Source organism: Brachyhypopomus gauderio, chromosome 8 (genome assembly GCF_052324685.1).
Source record: "Brachyhypopomus gauderio isolate BG-103 chromosome 8, BGAUD_0.2, whole genome shotgun sequence".
Taxonomy (NCBI): domain Eukaryota; kingdom Metazoa; phylum Chordata; class Actinopteri; order Gymnotiformes; family Hypopomidae; genus Brachyhypopomus; species Brachyhypopomus gauderio.
In genome coordinates this window covers 14966843-14988734 of record NC_135218.1, presented here as the reverse complement: position 1 = coordinate 14988734, position 21892 = coordinate 14966843, and the positions used below count along the sequence as shown (strand labels likewise).

At 40.8% G+C, this 21892-nt stretch overlaps 1 protein-coding gene across 4 annotated transcripts in view; it reads right to left on the bottom strand.

Moving 5' to 3' along the window:
• Positions 1-21018, bottom strand: part of ddr2a (discoidin domain receptor tyrosine kinase 2a) — a 28568-nt gene extending 7550 nt beyond the window's left edge. For 2 of the 4 annotated variants that reach the window (XM_077014789.1, XM_077014788.1), the window contains exons 1-5: positions 20671-21017; positions 10920-11027; positions 1658-1760; positions 1083-1314; positions 794-941 (exon numbers count right to left, since the gene is read on the bottom strand). In XM_077014789.1, the coding sequence (XP_076870904.1) occupies positions 794-941; positions 1083-1314; positions 1658-1760; positions 10920-11001 (565 nt within the window). In that variant the 5' untranslated portion in view covers positions 11002-11027; positions 20671-21017. Of the gene's footprint in view, positions 1-793; positions 942-1082; positions 1315-1657; positions 1761-10919; positions 11028-20670 lie in introns of all 4 variants that reach the window. The other 2 variants (XM_077014790.1, XM_077014787.1) reach the window with 2 other exon arrangements.
• Between the last annotated feature and the right edge of the window lie 874 nt (positions 21019-21892).

Sequence of the window (21892 nt, the reverse complement as noted above, 5' to 3'; positions counted from 1 at the left end):
CTGCACTTGACAGTCAGAGGCAATCCAGAAAAGGGAGAGAAGAAATTACTCCATGGCTGACAGCTTTGGGAGCTATATACCTAAGAGTGTCTGAGAGGGAACCAGATAGCCACACCTACCATGATAAGAGACTGGTTTAAGGGAATCTGAACGATTATTGCTTGGTATGAAGGTCCACTTAATTTATAGCAAAACACTAAGATAAATGTTGGGGGGGGGGGGGGGGGGGGTTATAGTGAACTCTGTATCACTGTCTCACAGACTCAAAGATATAGCCCTGAGCTGAAGGTACAAACCGCATGCATAAGCAACTAAATGCCACTGTTTCAACCCCTGTAAAGATGTTTGAGATCTTTAACAGGTGTGAGTCTTAATGAGCTCTGTTAGCCCAGCATGGGCCTTTACGAGGCCCCACACGCGCAGGGTCATGGGTGTGACTAAGACATGGCTGTCAAGTCAAATAAACAGCCCTGCCTTTTACGAGCATAATGATTAAGCTGTTTGAGGCATGTGTCCATTGACTCTCAGCAGAAACAGTGAAATCACAGTCCATGGTCAGCATACAAAATTCTGTTGCTACACCTTTCTTATTGTTTAAAGGCTGATGGTCCGTCTCTTTTATTGCGTAAATGCAATTGGGACATCTTTGTTATTGCATAACAACCGAAGCAAAGTATAAAACTGCATCCGCGTGACTGACACGGCGACGATCAAGTCCTAACAGACTGGTAAAGCAAACAAAGCGAAGGGAAAGGAAAAGTGTGCGAGAAGGCGTGTCTGGATGGCGGCGTACCGAGCCACTCGCAGCCGTACAGCTCCACACGCATGCACACGTTCATGGAGTGGTCCATGACGGGCATGAAGCGCACGAAACGGGCCACGATGGGCGGCTCCAGGTCCTTCAGCTTGATGTCGTAGGCGTTCCTGTTCCCCTCAATCACCTACAACACAGAAACCATCTCAGTCACGACGGCTCCGTTTAAACACGCCATGCAGCGCGTGCACAACGAACCACGAGGGACTGTACTCAAGCATGCACTTGCTCAAAGAGCACAGCAGGGGGCGCAGTCGTTGGCACGTGCCTGCTTGCCCTGCCGGCTGCGCCACGAGATCCAGCGGCTGCCGTCGCGGCTGTACTTGATCTTGTAGGTCTGGGCGAACTCGTTGCCGATGCCGCCGGCGTGCCGCCCCTGCGTGCCCACCAGCGTGATGAAGTGCAGGGAGCGCAGGTCGATCTGCAGGAACTCCTTGATGTTCTCCGGCTCTCCGGTGATCTCGGGACACCATGCACCATCACCCTCCTCGCAGTCCAGCCTGCAGAACACCGAACGCTGCTCTCATACGGGGGGAACTGCTTCCTTCACCATTCTCAGTATCATAAATGTGCGCGGACATGTTAATTTTGGGATGAGGAGGAAACATCGATGGGACCGTTTAGTCATTATAGGGGGGAGGGTGGACATAATTATACCATTCTGCTGAGGTTATCCACATTTAGCCTGATGTAGTCTTCCTCATACTAAGAGATCCACATATGCACACACATGTATACACATGTATACACACATGTGTATACATACGTTCAAGCACACATGCATGTATGGGCAGACACACACTCACAGACACACACACTCATATACATATGCCAGATTTTTACCTGCCATATTTTGCTGCTGTTGAATCAGACCACTGACTTGAGGCTGAAATGTCTTCATCCAAAATCTGTCCTCCAGACATGCCCAGAGGCGATCGACACATGCCTATAGGAAACACACGAGCCCTGTAATCTCCTCTTCAAACCAGTACATTAGCCCTGTGTAGTCTCCAGGGCAGTCCTTACAAAGCATCATTCATCACTTCCTATAATGTAGAAAATATGGTGTCTTTAAATAAATATTCCGAACCAGCTGAAGCGGAGTTCAGAAATCAAAATCACAACTGCAGTAATAACAAACATGTAAGGCAGGACACGGCACTGAGGGAAAGGCGTAGGTGTAGATGGAGGTGAAACTGAACAACACCCTTTTCTCCCATCTCTAACTATGTGGTTATGCTACACAAATGTAGCGGGGAAATAGATCATACACTTTGGCACAGACAATTAGCCCAAAGACCGTCGAAGCTCGTCTGGAGGTCCTGGCCAGAGCTTTGCGCGGCTCCCGTGTGGTCTCGGGCCTTTTATTTTCTTTACAAGGACGTGATGAAAACGAGCTCTCTTGCCTTTTCCTCCACCGTTTGTTGGGTTGTTCTGTCATGTAGTTAACTGTCCTAGCACTGAGATTCCAGGGTGTGCTAATGGTTAACTTTTATGAGCTGGAAATAAGGTTTCATTACACGTGGATGCTACTTGCTGTAAAAACAAAGGATGGCGATTCTTTGATCGGCATTATTACAGTACGGTGCACAGAAAGAGCAGGAGGGTTTCTAGAGGCAGCAGTGCCACATGTCCCGTTCAGACTCACCCCACGTGCTGTGTTGGGAGGCACGAAGCCCTCCACTGATATTGCCCTGCACTGTCATGCTTGGACACCATAGGACAGCATCATGAATGCTTGGAGTACCGATGAAAACAAATGATTAATTAGTCACTGAAGTAAATGTCATTGATGGGAAGGTTATTAGGAGCTGAAAATTAAAATCTGTGATATGTATGTTTATGTATGTACGTACGTACGTGCGTGTGTGTGTGTCTGTGTGCGTGTCATGGGCTGGACATTAAAAGTGCAATCGGAAGTGCGTTTGGCCTCTGCTGCTCTGAGTGGCCCCTCCATCTCCACAGCAAAGCCTCTGTGTTCATGCCAGCATCAGCAGAGCGGGTGCAGAAGGCCCTTTTTATCTTCCTTTTCTCTTTTTTTCCGGCACTCCTCCAAATGTTTGCTGAAAAGTCAAGATGGGGGAAACCTCAGAGGCTCTCGGCCTTGGCAGCGACGGGCCGATATGGTCCAAAACGGGCTGAATCCCCCCAACAAAAACCTCTTCCAGATGTGAGGGAGCCGCCTGGCGCGCCCCGCCCTGCTCCACCACACCCCCCTCCTCTTCGACGAACTCAGTGGCCGCGCACACAGTCAGCAGTGTGAGCTGGGTCTGCACAGCCCTGCCTGACTTTCCTTGCTCCATGGATGGAAACGGATTGGTGTCAGTCTGTTGCTTATTTTAATAACAGCGCCACAGAGAGAGAGAGAGAGAGAGAGAGAGAGAGAGAGAGAGAGAGAGAGAGAGAGAGAGAGAGAGAGAGAGAGAGAGAGAGAGAGAGAAATCACATGCATCCCACACTTATTAAAGTAACCACAGAAACAGAGACCAGGACAGCATGATTCTGAAGCCGGTGTTGCAACATGTCCTTGCAGTGATAATGTTCCCGCACACCTAAAGTAATCAGACTCACCACAGAGTTTAATCACTCTCACAAGAAAGAACCATGTCTTACCAAAAGCTTGAACTAACGCTTTAAATAACGAGAGGAAGTATAATAAAGGAAGAATGTCCACACTATGACTGATAAGAGGTGTGTAAAAGGCTTATACTTGGCTCTGTGCTACAGCTTGCATGCTTGGATCTGTGTTTACACAGTATGTGTTTTCTTGCCCTCTCTCTCTGACCCAAGGGAATAGAGAGGGGCAGTGCTAGCATTTAGCTACCAAAGCTAAAAATATCACAAACTTCAGAAAGGTGGAAAAATACGAATATTGTCAGGAGAGAAGGTGGACTTAGCCCTACCTCTCCCTCTACCTCACCCTCTCTTTCTATCTCTCTCCCTATGTGTGTGTGTGTGTGTGTGGATACGGAGGTGTCCCCCCCTCACTAAGCCAGCTTTTTTCCATGCACTGGCCTGGTGAAAGGCTCATTTGTTTTACTGTGTTTGCTGTCTAACCACTGGCTCCATTGCATTGCACACACATTAGCACAGATACAGACACAATAATAGACATGTATGCACAAGCATGTTCATACAGACAGAAACATATACACATGTACTGTCATTGTAATCGTCACCTGTAACCAGCACATAAAATAAACAATAACAATAAAAATGAAAAGGTGGGTGATTATGTAAGTGATTATATATTGTTTCTCTTTACAGAATACAAGGCCTGAGTATAAAAAGACAAACTTTTCTATCATTCCAAGGGGAAAAAGAGTAGTATGGTATAAGTACAGTGCTTGGGAATTTTAAACAGGGGAAAGTTGGCACCAGAGTGTATCTCAGCGCTGCTAAATTCTGGAGTGCACTTTTCCTGCTGCTGGAAAAAAACCTTTCAGTTTAATTTCAGCGGAAATATGGTGCAGCAACTTGAGATTACAGCATATTGGGATCTGCCTCATATCAAAAGTATGTTTAAAAACAATGGAAAAATTATGAACGGTTACCATCCTCATGGAGAGCATCCGATAAAAACTCAAAACTCTTTATTGTAACATACAGACGGTTGCCGGCCCTGTGTCAGTGGCCCTGTGTCAGTGGCCCTGTGACATTGGCCCTGTGTCAGTGGCCCTGTGGCTTTCTCACTATTCCTCATTTACCCTCTGCAACTCTACTGCCCTGAGTGTGAGGAACAAGTGGCTTACAAGTTGGACAACAAGAATCTGGAAATCGCACAGAGCCTCTGGAGAAATGAGAGAAAGAGAATCCAATTCAGTGTACTTTCCTGTTGTCAAAATGTCTGGTATGCACCAGCCACAGACTCCAGCCTGATGGCTAAATTCACTGCAAACAGTCATGCCTGACCTTTGGCTATGCTCAGTAATAAACTCAAAGCAAGGTCACAGCCTCTCATAGACCCCAGGAAACCTAGGAAACGCCTGCCATGTGTTTGACAGGCTGACCAATGAAGCCTGGACACTCCCACCTCTGTGCTGCCATGAGCACCCAACACTAACTCTGTCTCCATTCTGGGTCAACTGTAACCTCGACTATAATGATTCCCTGTTCACTGCAGTTTTTGTGTAATATCATTTACCCATTTCTAGCAAGAAGAAAATTTTACCAGTGGACAATTATTCATACATAAGATCAGGAAATTTAGAGCTACAAACCAGGCCACAATATTTGCATATTTTTACAAGCTTGAAAAATTAAGTATAGGTCAAGAATATGCTGTTTGCCAACAATGGTGAAAAACCTGTTTTGGCATGTGGACGCAACAGTTTTGAAATACAAATGATGCATCTAAAACAGAATTTCTTTTACAGTTTTCTGGATTTAGCTAAAAAAATTCAGCTTGAATTCAGTTAGAATTTTATTCTTTTAATTTAAGTCTGGGCTCTGACTCTAGAACTCTTGGCCCTGAATCCAAAATAACGAGGATAAATTATATAAAGATAATACATCATATAAATAAGAAGAAAGTAACAATAATATCAAAATTTTATATCTAATGCAAACTGCAGTGAACGATGCAGCCTTAAGCCCATGTGCAGATGCAGGGCTGAGGAGAGCGATAGGGCTGTGTGGCCGACCCTGCACTGAGGGCTCTGTCAGCAGCTGCAACAGCCCCCAGGACTGCCCCATGAGCCAGGGCCCGTGAGCTAGGGTCCGTGAGCTAGGGCCCATCAGTCAGGGCCCGTGAGCCAGGGCCCGCGAGCCAGGGCCCGTCAGCCAGGTCCAGTGAGCCAGGGCCCATTAGCCAGGGCCTATTACATCACGTCGCTAAACCGCTGGATGTCAAAGTGGTGCTCCGAAAATCAAGTGGGCTTTATTAATAATTGGAAAGAGTTCGAGGGCAAGCCTGGTCTTTTAGGCAGGGACGGTGTCCACCCCACCCGGGATGGCGCCGCCTTGTTATCCTGCAGCATAGCCCGTAGTCTGTTAGTTAGTGGGCAGTGTAGTACTAGGAGCTGCTGACTAACCAGAGTCACGACCAGGCCGCAGACTAACGGGCTAAACCGTCTGTCTGCGAGCTGCTTAGAGGCGTCACCAAGTTCCCATAGGATTGAGACTGTGTCTGTGCCCCGGGTTAAACTAAATCATAAGAGAATAGTCCGTCCTAAGTTTTTAACTAATATTCAGACTTCACATCCAATTATTACCTATATGACCGATCTGAAAATCGGATTAATCAATATTCGATCACTCAACTCAAAAGCAGTTTTTGTAAATGAACTTATAACTCACCAGAATATTGATATTCTATGTCTAACTGAAACGTGGATTCAATCTGGTGATTATTTAACTTTAAACGAAGCCACTCCTGTGGGATATAGTTATATACATAGTAGACCTAGATTGTCAGGCAGAGGAGGAGGAATATGTATAATCTATCGTGATTGTTTAGAAATTCATCAGAAATACCTAGATATCTCAAACTCATTTGAGATGCAGTCTATTAATGTAATTAATATATTTTCCCTAACTAATGTATACAGACCACCAGGGCCTTACTCAGATTTCTTAAACGATTTCACTGATTTTGCAGCAAATTTAGCAGTATGTAGTGACAAAATAATAATGGTAGGAGACTTTAACATACTGACAAGGGCTTTTACTTCTATATTGAACTCTGTCGGCATTATACAAAACGTAGTAGGACCTACACATTATCGAAATCATACCCTAGATCTAATCTTAACGCTGGGTATCGACGTAGATAATATATACTTCCGCAAACCGTAGCAATCTCTGATCACTATTTAGTCCAATTCGATCTTCACCTTAACATAAATACCCGCCCGTCTCATCGGCAGTGTAGTTATAAAGCGCTCGATAAATTCATCAACAGCAACACAGTTTATTGAAACCCTCCTTGATTTAACTGCTCTAGCCCACTCGTCATCCGATCCAGGAGAGTTAGATAGTCTAACCGACTGCTTAGAGAATACCTGCAGATCAGCTCTAGATATAGTAGCTCCACTAAAATATAAAAAGGCTAGATCCAAAAAGCTCGCCCCGTGGTACACTGACCAAACTAGAAACTTAAAACAAATAGCACGTAAATTAGAGCGGAAATGGCGATCTACTAAGTTGGAAGTATTCCACTGTGCCTGGAAGGATAGCATCATTGACTACAAACGGGCACTCACTAAAGCACGCTCAGCATACTTAGCCTCACTGATTGAGAAAAATAAAAACAATCCTAGATTTCTTTTTAATACTATTTCTAAATTTACAAAAAACCAAGCAGGCGCAGAACCTCAGATTCCAGTAAACCTCACTAGTAATGTATTTATAGATTTCTTTGATAATAAAATTGAGAATATTAGACAAAATATAAAACCTTTTATTAGCAATACAACTGGTATGTCATCTGGTTTGGTTGAAATTGATTAAAATTACATACCGGGAGAAAAACTTGATGCTTTTCATCCACTCCCACAATCAGAATTAGAGAAAATAATTTCTTCCTTAAATTGTACTACCTGCACACTAGACTCAGTTCCCTCAAAGTTATTAAAAGAGGTATTACCAGCTGTAACTGAACCTCTTCTAACTATAGTTAACTCATCCATTACAATAGGTCACATGCCCAAATCATGTAAATTAGCAGTTATTAAACCTCTGATCAAGAAACCAAATCTTGATCCGACTGTCCTATCTAATTATAGACCCATTTTGAACACATCATTTATATCTAAGATCATAGAAAAAGCTGTTGCCCAGCAATTATGCCTATATCTGCATAGGAATCACATATTTGAAAAGTTCCAATCTGGCTTTAGGCCCCATCACAGTACTGAAACAGCATTAGTCAAAGTAACAAATGATCTCCTCCTTGCTTCTGATCAAGGCTATGTATCACTGCTAGTGCTTCTCGATCTTAGTGCAGCTTTTGACACAATTGATCATAGGATCTTGCTAGAAAGGTTAGAACGCTGGGTTGGAGTCTCAGGCACAGCCCTTTCATGGTTTAACTCTTACTTGACAAATTGCCATCAGTTTGTAGAGCTCAATAATATTCCATCCAAACATACAATAGTTAAATATGGGGTCCCGCAAGGCTCCATCTTAGGACCACTATTATTTACATTATATATGCTACCACTGGGCACAGTTATAAACAAACATGGTGTCAATTTTCACTGCTATGCAGATGACACTCAACTTTACATATCAGCCAAGCCTGATGACAAACTCAGTTTAGGAAAAATTGAGGCCTGTGTAAGAGATATAAAATGCTGGAAGTCTCTAAACTTCCTAACTAAATGAGGACAAAACAGAAGTTCTCCTTGTGGGCCCTAAGGCCGCAAGACAAAAAATTCCAGATCTAATGCTTAATCTTGCAGACTATACCATTACACCTGGCACAGTAGCCAAAAACCTAGGTGTCATACTCAACTCCGACCTATCATTTGATATATACCTAGATAATACTACTAGGATAGCTTTTCTACATCTCCGCAACATTGCCAAATTAAGAAATGCATTATCACAGGATGATGCAGAAAAATTGGTGCACGCCTTTGTTAGCTCTAGATTAGACTACTGCAATGCACTACTGTCAGGATGTTCAAATAGGAATCTAAATAAACTTCAAATAGTTCAAAATGCCACAGCCAGAGTTCTGACCAGAACTAGAAAATTTCAACATATTACACCAGTCCTATCAGCTCTGCATTGGCTCCCAGTTAAATTCCGTATTGATTTTAAAATTCTATTATTAACATATAAAGCACTGCACGGGCTTGCTCCTGAATACCTCCAGGAACTTATTACCTACTATGAACCCCCGCGTCCACTAAGATCACAGGGTGCTGGTCTTTTATTAGTTCCACAAATTAATAAGGTAACAGCAGGGGGAAGAGCCTTTTCTTATAAGGCCCCCCAGCTTTGGAACAACCTTCCAAAATGCATACGAGACTCTGACACAGTTACAATCTTTAAGTCTAGGTTGAAAACCCACCTATTTGGTTTAGCGTTTGATAATTAATATCCCCCCTTAGATAAAGGTACAGATCCAGGGGTTCATAGACGAAGGGTTTTATGGTAGACTGGGGCGCTGGTGCTGTCGTCCTGTCACTGCTCGTGGTCACTCAAGTTTGTTGACAGGGCAGTGGATGGATGCCATTGTCTCAGAATGCCCCCAAGCCTATGTTACCTTCTGGTTCTGCCTTTTTAGCTAGGCTATAATAGTTTAACTTAATGCCGGATTTGCTGCCACTCTCCAGAAATGTGTTTAATTCTATCTGTCCTGTATATGTCCTCATACAGAGCTAATTTTCCCTGTTTTATTTTCTCCACATGGCTGCCCGCCTGCTCGAGGAAAAATGAGATGAGGAGAGACAAGCGATCCATCCAGTGCCAGCCACCTACTGCCTGACCGGATGAGCCTACACCATGATGAACATTATTACATCTTTTCCTTTTCTTTATTTCTTTCTGTTTAAATTGTTGTTGTTGTCATGGTGACCGGTGTCGGCCAGAGGAGGATGGGTTCCCCCCCCTCCCTGAGTCTTGGTTCCTCTCAAGGTTTCTTCCTCGTGCAAAAAACTAGGGAGTTTTTCCTTGCCACTGTCGCCCTTGGCTTGCTCACTGGGGGCTAGGACTCGGCACTTGTAAAGCTGCTTTGTGACAACAACTGTTGTAAAAAGCGCTATATAAATAAAATTTGATTGATTGATTGATTGATATTAGCCAGGGCCCATGAGCTAGGGCCCGTGAGCCAGGGCCGGTGAGCTAGGGCCGGTGAGTTAGGGCCCGTGAGTTAGGGCCCGTTAGCCAGGGCCCGTCAGACACGGCCTGGTTTGGCAATACAATTAGAGGACACAATTACAAAGGTACAGACTGGAAATGACACAGCACCATAAAACCGCACTGAGCTGTGAAATATTTTTCTTTTTGTGTCCGATTTTATTCCTGGGATACATCTGGGATGTAGTCATAAACAAACAAACAAACAACGCCAAGCAAGCGTCACTCCAAGCTGAGATACAGATGACGAACCTGTGCTTTGAGCTGAGACGCAGGTGTGTGCATAAATGTTCTCCAAAACAAAAAATAACTTTAACACCCATAATGCTTAAGGTAGTTCATGTGTTCAACTTAATTGTCCCAACAGCACCTCTGAACACAGAAACCTAAGAAGCCATGGAAAGAAGCCATATGGAGCGTAGCTCCACGTTCTTATGCATTCTTTGTTTACCTTCAAACATGCTGAACAACTTGTGGTATCTTGTAAAAAGAGGCAATAGTGAACCTGCCCTGTTGATCCGTATAAAGAACTGTACATTTATCCTGTTTTAAATGCCATAAAACAGTGTGCTGCTCAGCTATAAAAGAAACCACTTAAGCATACTACACATTCCCCACACATTACACTCCCATACTTTCTCTAAAACTACTCATATGTGCATGAGTGACCTCATCTACTCTCTGAACTAACTTTTCTTTATATACTCTAACAGCACAGGGTGAATTCTTTAAACTGCGAGAATTCTTCTCGTCTCTGTCCTGCGTCCCAATAGTATCTATACTTAACATGTGCTAGATTCTGGTTTCCTTGTAAAATATAATTGAACCTTACATTGACATCACACTTTCCTCCCCGCAAACCACCCAAGCTGGCGAGAAGCAGCTGGGGTAGAAAGGCACAGATCAAACACAGAAAGTTTCACATATAATCCAGAATAGGCCATTCAACCGCTTCAAAACCCCCAATAGGTCTAAACAATCCAAAGAGCAGACCCTAACACACATGGATGTGGAGTTCAACAATATAGGCTGTGGCACCACATATGGTAACCAGGCAGGTGTCTTACCTTGCTGGATTTATTGAAATTATTATCTGAAAATTAATTGAACGGCAAGATAACTTAGTTAACTTCCAAAAACATGCAAGCTTACTATCTTCACGTTATTAAACAGAATAATGCAGTTAAGGTTTAGTCCATGCCATATATTTGCTTTTCAGGAAAAACCTTGATTTCATTTCCCCGTATATCATAAACAGGTAAAAATTATTAATCTGAGGAGAAAAAGCTAAACTTACTTGGATTTACTTGGGATTTCACAGTCCCTGACAGGTAGAGGAGGAGGGGTAGTGGAAAAAGCATCTTCCAAAAGTGATTCATCTCAAGCAGAGACCAGGCCTTCACTCCTGGAGAAGAGAACATGAACAACTAGTGAACCTTCAGGTAACACTCCACACAAAATGGATGAAGGAAAACATACACAGGTACATCAGGAACAATTCAGTGTTATACATTATTATTCCATAGAATATTAGGATAGTTTTTTCAGCACAATAACATTAAGACAAAAAAAAGTAAAGTAGTAAAGAGAAGTTGAACAGTAAGGCAAACACTTTTTACTGAAAGTTTTTTTTTTACTGGACTTCATTTCGGGTTTGATAAAGATGCAGTGATTGCTTGCAGAAACTTGCAGCAGAATTTGACTCACCCCACCACAATGAAGTAAGTTGCACTTCTCTAAACCAAAGAGTGGACATTTGATTCAACTTACAAATGGATCTGAGCTAACTAAATAATATTACTTATTGCTAGATATATCAGATCAAAATTATCATGGGTAATGGAATTATGATGGGTACAGAAAAGAGAGCAGAAGGTGTAGACTGGTATTGGAAGAAGACATAGCTTTGAATAGCAACACGATAATTCATTCTCAGCAAAGAAAATGAACACTACTGAACAGTAAGATGCTGTTGTAAATGCCATTTTTGTGCTGCATGAGAGTGACAGAGAGCGAGAGAGAGAGAGAGAGAGAGAGAGAGAGCTGCAAGGAGAGCATTGGCAATATAATAAAACGCAAACCAAGCAGGGGATATGGAGGGAGGCGTCTGATAGTGACTCAGATGTTACCTCAGCTGACCAACGTTCGCTGGGCCAGGATGAGTAGCCATTTTGTGCAGCAGGTACCACATTAATGTGATGACTTGTCACATTACACAAACTGCAGATGGATGGTGGATGACCAGTTTATACAGACTTGTTCTTTTTATAATGAGACATAAATTCTTGTATAGTGGCTCATGCCTCATTCAGTTTGTTTAAAAACAAATGGCCAACATATATGATTAATAATTTTGAGACTTGAAAAATTATTAGGAAACCCAACGGCCGTCATAGCCGTTGTACTATGCGAAGCATACTGTGTATGTGCAGTCTTAATAAAACACGTTAGAAACAATGTCTCACTAAATTCCTTTCAGAATAACGGAAAGAATGAGAGACTGATGCTAAACAAGATCATAAACACACATGGGGTGGTGTGCTATGATTTTACAGCCTTAGTTTTCACGGTCTGAACACATGTTTTTCATCGTGAGTTATGACTGTAATACTTCAAGGCCAAATAATCAGGTAAAGACTGCAGCTAAATATAGACTATGATGTTTAGTATATCTTAGAGGCGTATTCATCAAATTTATGTTGGCAGTGAGTTTTCCTGTAGTGTACTTCAGAATCATAAAGCAAAACTCAGTCTGATTTGTGGCCTTTTGAATCATACAAATACAGTAAATGGCCTAAAATGAATTCTTTGTAACAAAGAATCCATATTAACTGCCTGGCATAATGCCCTAATGTATTATAAATAACAAATGCAGAATGTTTGCACAAACCCCAGTGGCATGTTTATGGAGATTATAGAATTCTTGTGTAAAACAGAATGGCTGAACACTAAAAAGGAGGATCTCTGCTGGATAGCTCAAGAGAGGTTTTTCCACCAAAAGTCTTCATCATCAGCCAAGCACTACTCTCCTCACAGCATTGCGTAGGAGTGGCCCATATAGGAACATGTTGAGATCAGACTGTTCTCTGCCCTTTCTGTCTAGCAAGGGCTTTTTCTTCCAGAAAATCCCTTTCTACCGTACTTTGTTTAACATGTTCTCTTTAAACTTTTTTTTAAAAAACAAACTTTTTTTGACTTTCACAATGAAAATGGTTTAAAGTAGCTAAGTGATGTTTGTGTAATGATTTGGTTATAAAGAAGGAAGGTGCATGAAGTCACTTTGTTCATGCATGCGTTTAAAGAGAGGAAGCGCCAGCTTGCAAGGAGACGTGGGGTGGACGTGTACTCACGCTTGGTTGGAGGGTCAAGGGTCAGACTATAAAGTTACCCACCATGTCTCAATAAACTCCAAACTCCATCTCACAGCTCCATATATGTCACTTTACACTAATCCTATAATAAAGGTGCATTGTACTTCCAAGGACACCGTTAGTGCCGAGTTAGCTCGTGAGAGTCTAAAACCACCGCGTGAACTCCCCAGTAGAGGCCACACCGCACGGAGAGAGCGGCAGCCATGACCTGGGTTATGAGGGTCCCTCAATTACACAGCACAGTGCATGCTGGGGTTACAACACAGTAGGGAGAGCGTTCTTCAGTGTGCTATTCTAACAGCACTTCCCAGAACCACAGGAAGACATGATTTATTAACATAATTACTACGTTCATCATCATAAACATTCAAATTTTAAGTTTCACTCTTTTCATACACATGCTTGAAGTAACAAAATACTAAATACCTTTCTGAATGTACAATTCGAACATAAATAAAAAGGTGTATATTTGTTAATCAAACTTTTTGTACAGCAGTAACGAAGTAAAAAATAAACGTTCAGGTCTCATGTAGTGAATAAAATGTTTTGGTGCAAAATGCAAGCAGAATACATTAATCTTAATATTTGTTTATAATAATCTAAAAGCTAGGACTTAAAAGCTACAACACTGAGACTGGAATTCCCATTCACCTCTGTTACAGTAAAGCCAAATAACCATCTGTCTTTGCTATACCTGTTTCTATAGTAACAAAGTCAAAGCGCTAAGTGTTTAGAGTTACCAGTTACTTAACATTCTTACAGATATAACCAACAGTGACCAAGAACGTCAGCTAAATCTGTTTGGTTGGTTCATTTTATAAACATATGTTTGCTTTGGGTTATACAAGTCAAGCCTATCAGCTGTTAAAATGCTGTTAAAATCTATATATCTGTCTGTCTGTCTGTCATGACTACAAATTTGTAGTGAGGTACACGAAGTTTCCTTCATCAGCTGTGCCAGCAAAGTGCACTTTATGGAAAAAGGTGGCAAGTAAGAATGCTTTCAGAAATACATTACTGTAGTAGTTTTTAAAAATATTTTTCTCAATTAACAAAATGCAAAGCAAATTAACAAAAGAGAAATCTATAACAAATCAATATTTACCATGTCTACCTTTTGCCTTCAAAACAGCATCATTTCGCCTAGATATATTTGCACACTGGGGAGAGGGAAACCTGGGCCTCTTTGCTTAGGCTACTGCCCCCGCAACCAGGACCCGGATAAGCGGATGCGAATGGATGGATGGATGGATGGATGGATGGATGGATATTTTGAAGCAACTTGGCAAGGAGGTTGTTCCAAACACCTTGGAGAACTAACTACAGATCTTCAGATCTTACTCAGATCCTTCTTACTCTTCATGTAATCCCAGACAGACTCGATGATTTTGAGATCAGGGCTAGATGGGGGCCATATAATCAATTCCAGGACTCTGTGCTTTACTTTACACTGAAGATAGTTTCTTTGGCGACTCTCCAGTCCTTCAGCCTTCTGTTACAGCCAAATATTTAAATAAATTACTTATCACTCCAGAGCACCTGCTGCTGCTTTTCTGAACGCCACTTCCTGTGTTTTTGTGCGTAGTTGGGTCACCTGGCTTTGTTTCCACATCGAATTTGTGCCTTTTTTTGCCACAGTTCTTCCATGAAAACCATTTCTGGCCATACTTCTCTGAACAGTAGAGGGATATAGCTGGGTCCCACTGGCTTCTGCTAATTCTGAGGTGATGGCCGTACTGGATATCTTCTGATCTCAAAGGGAAGTAAACATGATGTGTCCAAGTTTTCTTTGTCGACCACTGTGTCTAAGGTCCTCGACTTGGCCTGTGTGCTTCTTCAAAAGAGCTTGTACAGCGCATCTTGAAACCCCAGTCTGTATTCAAAGCTTTGCCTTGGAGAGACCTTGTTGATGTAGTACAACTACCTTGTGTCTTGTTGCTCTGCTCAGTCTTGCCATTGCCATAAATCTTCCACCGCCTCACCTCTGTAGCAGGTTTGGCTGTTCCCCTCCCAAATAGCTGCTTTTGTTTCTGTTACTGTAATGATGTGTTTCATCCTAGATCCTGTGTTTTGTCCTACATATGAAAATAATGACCATTAACACCTGTTTGGTATAATTGGTTAATCATACAATCCTAGAAAATCCCTGACTTTGTACAAGTGTACATAGATGAAATGATGCTGTTTTGAAGGCAATTATTTGTAACACCAAATATTGATTTTATTTAGATTTCCATTTTGTTACTTCACTTTGAATTTTATTCATTTAGAAAATAAGCTATTACTGTAACACTTTTTAAAAAGTATTTTATAGCTTACATATATATATTATATGTTATATATAAAACACAAAACAAAGAATGGTGGAATGGTGGTATTTGTAGGCTACTACTCTGCCAAGATCGTGCCTAACGTCATGTTTCATGGAGTGATTTTACAAAATGGCAGATGGTAGTGATTAAGGAATACAGTAAACTGGGCACATCAGGAGCTGTAACAAGATACACTCGAAACCAGAGGGGGAAAGTGTCTATATTTGTGGTTAGTGTAGAATGAAGTTGTCATGAGTACAGTTAGTTCAAGATGAAAAACTAGTCAGCTTTTAGACAAGTTCTAGACCTTACTGCAATTTAAATATATTTATAGACATGTAGACTGAATTGGTTGATGACGATTTATGTAATTATTTGTAATACTACTGCTTTAAAGTAGCCTATATCAAAACAATAATGCTACGTGGAATTTACGGCTTACTTTTCTTAAACAATATTCCTGTATGGATTCAACACCTTTATTTTAATATATATTATAAATCTTCGCAGGGCTAACTCCTCCGACACGAACAGGCGTTTTCTGTTATCGCTCCTGAAAATATCGTTGCCGAAAAGCAAACAGGAAACGTGCAGGGCGGAAACAACCCGCATTTCGAAGAAGTGCCTCTTTAAAACAAGACGTCTGCCAACAGTGCACCTCTGCTACACAAGTCCTTTCCCCCATAGACACTGCAAATGAAATAAATGAAAATAAAGTGGGGTTTACCCTATAGGCCTACTAGCTCCCGTGAGCCGCAACGAGAAGAAGACTGGTACACAGTTTAGTCCCTTCGTGAACGCGACCGTTAACTCTGCTCTCAGGAACGCAATTCTGTAATGTACTAGAATAATGAATCTGAATTAAAATCCTTTCTTTAAAAAAATCTTTCTTAACTAACTTGATTGAAAACTTAGTATGAGCAGCTGAACAGAGTCCTAAAAAAGTGGGTAGCATGCATATGCAAGCAGGATACAGGGAAGCAATGATCTCATATAACGGATAGATCTGTTGCATGAGTTCCACAGTGTCATCTGGATTCTCATACACTCATCTCACAGCAAAGTAAAGGGAGTCTGATTTGTAAATCTCCCCATGAGCTGAGTGGGCTGAACAATGCAAGAGAACAGTTAAATCCTACTTTAATAATTTGTACAGATAAAGTAATCAAACGGTCTGGGCCAGATGCAGTATTATTGCCATTCCTTGGTTTTGTAGCGTATGGGTTAACATCTGTTTTACATTTGTTATTATTTAAAACAGGCAAGGCAAATTTGATTTCCTGTTAAAGCTTGTCAGTGTTTGCCAGGTATTCACAAACTCCTCTTATTGTTTGTCCTTGGGTTCATCTTGTTTGTGCTGCCGAGAGACTCTAGAGTTGGGGTGGGGGTCAGGACTTAGCTGTCCAAGTTTGTCTTCACTTCCTGAACGTTACACAAGCCACTGGCCTGCCTTACTCATGTCTCATACATAGTTAACTATGTCTGTGTAATAACAGGGAGCTGCACAACCAGCTGGGTACAAGGTTTAGACTGGAGTCACATTCTGACCCTAAAATTAGGAGTGGCTTTCCAGTTTTAGGTGGTTTGTCATTTGGACTATAAGAAAACGTTTTTTAAAAGTGAGCCTGGGTGAAAAAACCTTTAAACGTTGCATCACTGACAATATTAATGTGCATATAAAACAAAATTTTGTGAGTGCAAATATTTATATATTCACTTACTTTCAGGGCAGACATTATCTAAATCCTTCAATGAACTCCCAGCATGGTTCAGTGTCAAAGATCTGTTTGCAATTAGTGGCCTTGGCGGGGAGATCTGGGGACTGAGGGCTCTTAGCACTGTAATTGGAATAATTGACCCGAAAATGACAGTGCAGGGCCTGTCACACAGCACCTCTTCAGGCATTTTTTTGGTTTGCTCTGGAGACTTTCACAGATCATTTGAGCCCATTACAGATGACAAACGAGCCTCTTCTGTGTGCAAGAGAAATAAGCCGCAGCTTTCAGTACCAGCGTCACCTTTGCTGCGACTGGTAGAATATGATGGGGTGAAATGGACTGAGCACTAGTGATCATACGAGTCAACCTGCTTTTAGGATTGTGAAGCCTGGCTGATGGCTCTGTTTCACTCGAGAAACGGCGAGGTTCTGTTTATACTCAGCTATACAAGGCCTTAACACATTCCAGTGCACTAATATGAGAGCTTATTTATAAGGTAGTACTTGAGTTAGAACATCCCTGAGCAATGTGCTTTATAGGGACTGCTACATAGCTCTGGAGTCTCATACTTGAGTAGATATTCAAACGGCCAAAGATTTAAGTGTGAAAAGAACATGTGCTTTCCATTTGAAACTTCTTTCTTCCCCCCAATGAAATGGACACAGTATTGTGGATATTTTATTTTTATGAGTAAAAATAAAATATCCACAAATCGGTTGGCAGTGGTGCTAAAGTGGATCCAGGTGATGGCAAGAAAAACCAAATGCCCATGAAATAAAATGACTGATGTAAGCAGTCTGAGAAACCTGAAAATTTATAGCAGTCATATAATGGGGTTATAGATTATCTTTTAGAAGCATTTGTTGAATTGTTTTGTAGGAAATTGTTCTTTGTCTCCTGGTTATATTTCATAGCCAGTCACTGGATGATCAGACGAGATAAGCAGTGTGCTGGAGGTTAGGCCCAGATGAAGCTGAGAAGTGTAAGTTGAAAGTTGTGAATTTCATATTGTAGTTTAATGGTATTATATACAATGGTATTATATACAATATACAAATGGTATTATATATATTATATACAAAAAATGGTATTATATACAATACTATCATTGATACAGAATACTAATTACAACCATGCAGCATCTTGGTGAAAATAATACTTAAGTATCTGTGAGTTGTGGCTTGAATGAAATGCACTATGGGAATGGGAGTGGTTGTGTCATTGCACCTGCAGAAAGCAGACCTAACTTCAAGATCCATTCTCCTTTAAGTTTTCAGAGGGGCATTAAACCTATCAACATTGCCTGGTGGAAAAACTGGCCCATGCCAAGAAACTCTGTCCCATTTCCTTCTATAAAAGCAACACTGGCTTCACACAGCACTGCTTAAATCGTGTGTGTGACTGAGACGTGGTGAAAGCTGTCAATGCCCACTAATTACACCTTGAATACACAATGTCTTAAAGTGCACAGGTCAGAACCTAAACAGGAACTTTCAGCTGCCTAGATGAAATGTATGAAATTATATATACTATACATGCCTAAGGTATTTTATTTAAATAAACCGATACAAGCCTATATGTTCAAGTAACAGTATGGTCAGTCATGGCTTACAAACATCAGTGTTGCTAAAGCATTTGAATTACAAATATGTGTACAAATGTATCTGTGATATCTGTATCTGTAATTTTCACAATAACATGAAAGTCATGTATGGTGCCCAGAACTTCATAGTGTTCAGTGTCATTAGTCAGACAGAAAGACAAGTGCGTAAGACAAAACTCTGTTGAAGAACCCAGCAGGACAGAGGTGGTGCTCAGAGACCATGTGGTAAACAGCAGTTCAGATTAAAGCGGAGTCAAAGGATAACCACATACTAGATTTGGGCCCGTTCAGATATATTTGTGCACGCACATAATGCTGTGCTGCTGGTATACTGAAGATAAGCTTGTGCAAAGCAGGTGGAGTGATTTATTCTCCAGTGATGTATTCAACATGTTGCTATTTATATGCACCAAACAAGCTATTGGTAAGACATGGTATGTGGCACTGCAATCAGCTGCATTAAAGCAAAATGGTTTTATCAGACCCGGATAAGCGGATGTAAATGGATGGATGGATGGTTTTATCAGATGGTGAGCAGGAACGTAACCCTAGAAGACCGGGTGCCTGTGCAGTTTTGGATCTTAAATCCAAATTACACACCAAACCAGAGTATATCATTATCTCTGACTTTCTGCCAGTCACTCCTTACTGAATTCTGGTCCAGGAGGGCTGCAGCACTAATTCAATAGACACGTCCACGATCCCAGATGATAAGAGTTTGCAAACTCTCCAGAGAGGTACATCTAAGGAACTCCCCAGACTGACTTAAAGTGTTGGAATAATGACGTCAATTTTAGGCCATCTTCTTCAATTAAATGAGTGCCATTCATCTAGCTTACCGTGCAGAATTTGGCTAGACTTGAAGAAGTGAAATTCTGCATCTTAAAATGCAGTTTAGGGAAAACTTAACCATGCTAGGCATAGCAGTGAATAGCTGAGGAGTTTACATAGGCCTCACAGAGAGCACCTTTGGCTACCCAGTCAGTAAGATGGTGAACCAGGTCTAAAATGATACAAGAACTCTGAATGGTGGCAGGCCGTCACACTCTAGCTGGTGATCAACTCAGTGATTGCTATAGTAAATCCTTTACACAGAGATCTGCTACATCTATTGATTTTCCTCTCAGATCTATAAATAATAAATATTACAAAGATATATTACTTACATGCTTACAGAGACTAAAGTCTCAGTTGAAACACCAATAGTTAATCACCACTTGATGTTGTTTGTTTTGTTTTTGTAGGTTTAGGCTTAGTCTGACTGTGTGGAAAGCAGTTACTGTATTTACTAAAAAATATATATAGTAAATACTATATATATATAGTACATTATACATTAATTATTATAACAGAGTAACTAAATGTGCTTTTAATTTAAACATTAGGATATATAACACATTTGAAATAAAAACATTTCATTGGGAAACTTGTCAGAAACGTGTACTGGCAATAATACAAAATCTCCTTATTCAATTAACTACTGTCAAGCAGCATTAGTCTTATGAACACCTTTATCAGTTCTTCAGTTCTTTAGTATTCTTACTGTAATGAATAATACATCTAAGAAGAAGAGTTCCAAGAGGAATGAAAAAAGAAGGAAAAATGAGACATCGTATTTCCTTTGTTTTGACAGAGCTATGTGGTAAAAACAAGTAACCATCTAGAGCAAACAATCTTCACAACCAATAATCAGAAACATACATTTTACTATACTATACTGTATAAAGAATAGTAAGGAAATGGCTAATTGCTTCCTAATTTGATAATCTGTTCAACATAGCTGGGTTTGCACCGGTTCAGAGTGTAGTGTGGGTCAATCATCAGTTTGCTCTGTTATCCACTATTTTAGCCTGCCATGCAAACAGTAGCCCTTCCAGAGAAATTGTTAAGCACAATGCAAAGAAAAAAAGCCTAAGTATAATGTATAAGCAATATATAAAATTGAATAGACAAAGAAAATAAACAAATGTCATTCATCACCAATTATATTCAAGTGATATAATCATAGTAAGCATTCAACTATTCTCAAGAAAATCAAACTTACTGAATGAATTTTGCTTTTTTTCAAACCATTTGTCCAGTGATATCTTAATTCCAACCGCCAAAATTGAACAAAGGTAAAATCCAACCTGGTCCGTTCTCTCTATACAATCTCACACTTCATATCCATGCACACTGGGCTGATGTAAGGCAACTGTGGAAGAGGGGAAGAAGGCACGCAAAGAGAGCGGGAGAGAGGGGGAGAGAGAGAGAGCGAGCGAGAGAGAGAGAGAGATAGAGAGAGATACAGAAAAAGTGAGGTAGAGAGAGAAATAGAGATAGAATAAAAGAAAGAGCAAGATACAGAGAAAATGAGAGAAGAGAGAGAGAGGGAGAAAGAGAGAGAGCTAACATTCTGAGGATTCTTGGGTACATGCCAAAATCCCAGAATTCCTCATGCCATACACAAGGTTTCAATTAAGTCAGATTCCAGTGACCAATCGGAGATGTTTTTTCTTGAAATATTTTGACAGCCTAAGGGAATACTGAAAGTAAAAAAAAACATAATTCATAGCAAAATTATTTATAGAGACTGCTGAGATTTTAGTGCAATCCTGTGATCCAAGTCTTGGATACTATAGTTGTGTATGATCACCAGAGTCGCTTCTATGCTGTGGAAAACTGCTTCTGCAGTGTTGAAACAAAAGATGGATTCATTACAAGAAAGCAGGGTGAAAATCCAGCAAAAACACTCACTGTAGGGAAATTTATCTTTCCACACTGTATAAAACAAAACCAGTAACGATTTACTATTATCACTAAAGATCTCAAATCCCTCATTCAGTATAAAATTCAATCTAAAATTATCTTTCAATTACACTTAATTACATCACCATTGTATATAACTTGAATAACTCTTAAATTACACTTGATTAAATAATGAAAGTGATGAGAAATAAACAGTAGTTTCCATTTTTCTCCCATGATAACGGAGACTTCCCTAGAAGTCACAAGCTCACCACAGACCATTTGAATTGTTACTCTCAGGGTGGGTATAGGAAATTTACATAAAAAAAAATTTTTGGATAAAAATCCAAAAGGATCCATGATGTGTCACTCCACCCAGAAGTTTTTGGAACATGCTAGATATCAATGAAGTTATAGTGTCATGTTGAAAATACAAGCAAAATATATTTTCAGTCAGATGAGAATCCCAGCATGCATCACTCTGTCTGTTAGTACCTAATACCTGGATAAGAACCGACAGCCAGCTGAATTTTTACCAA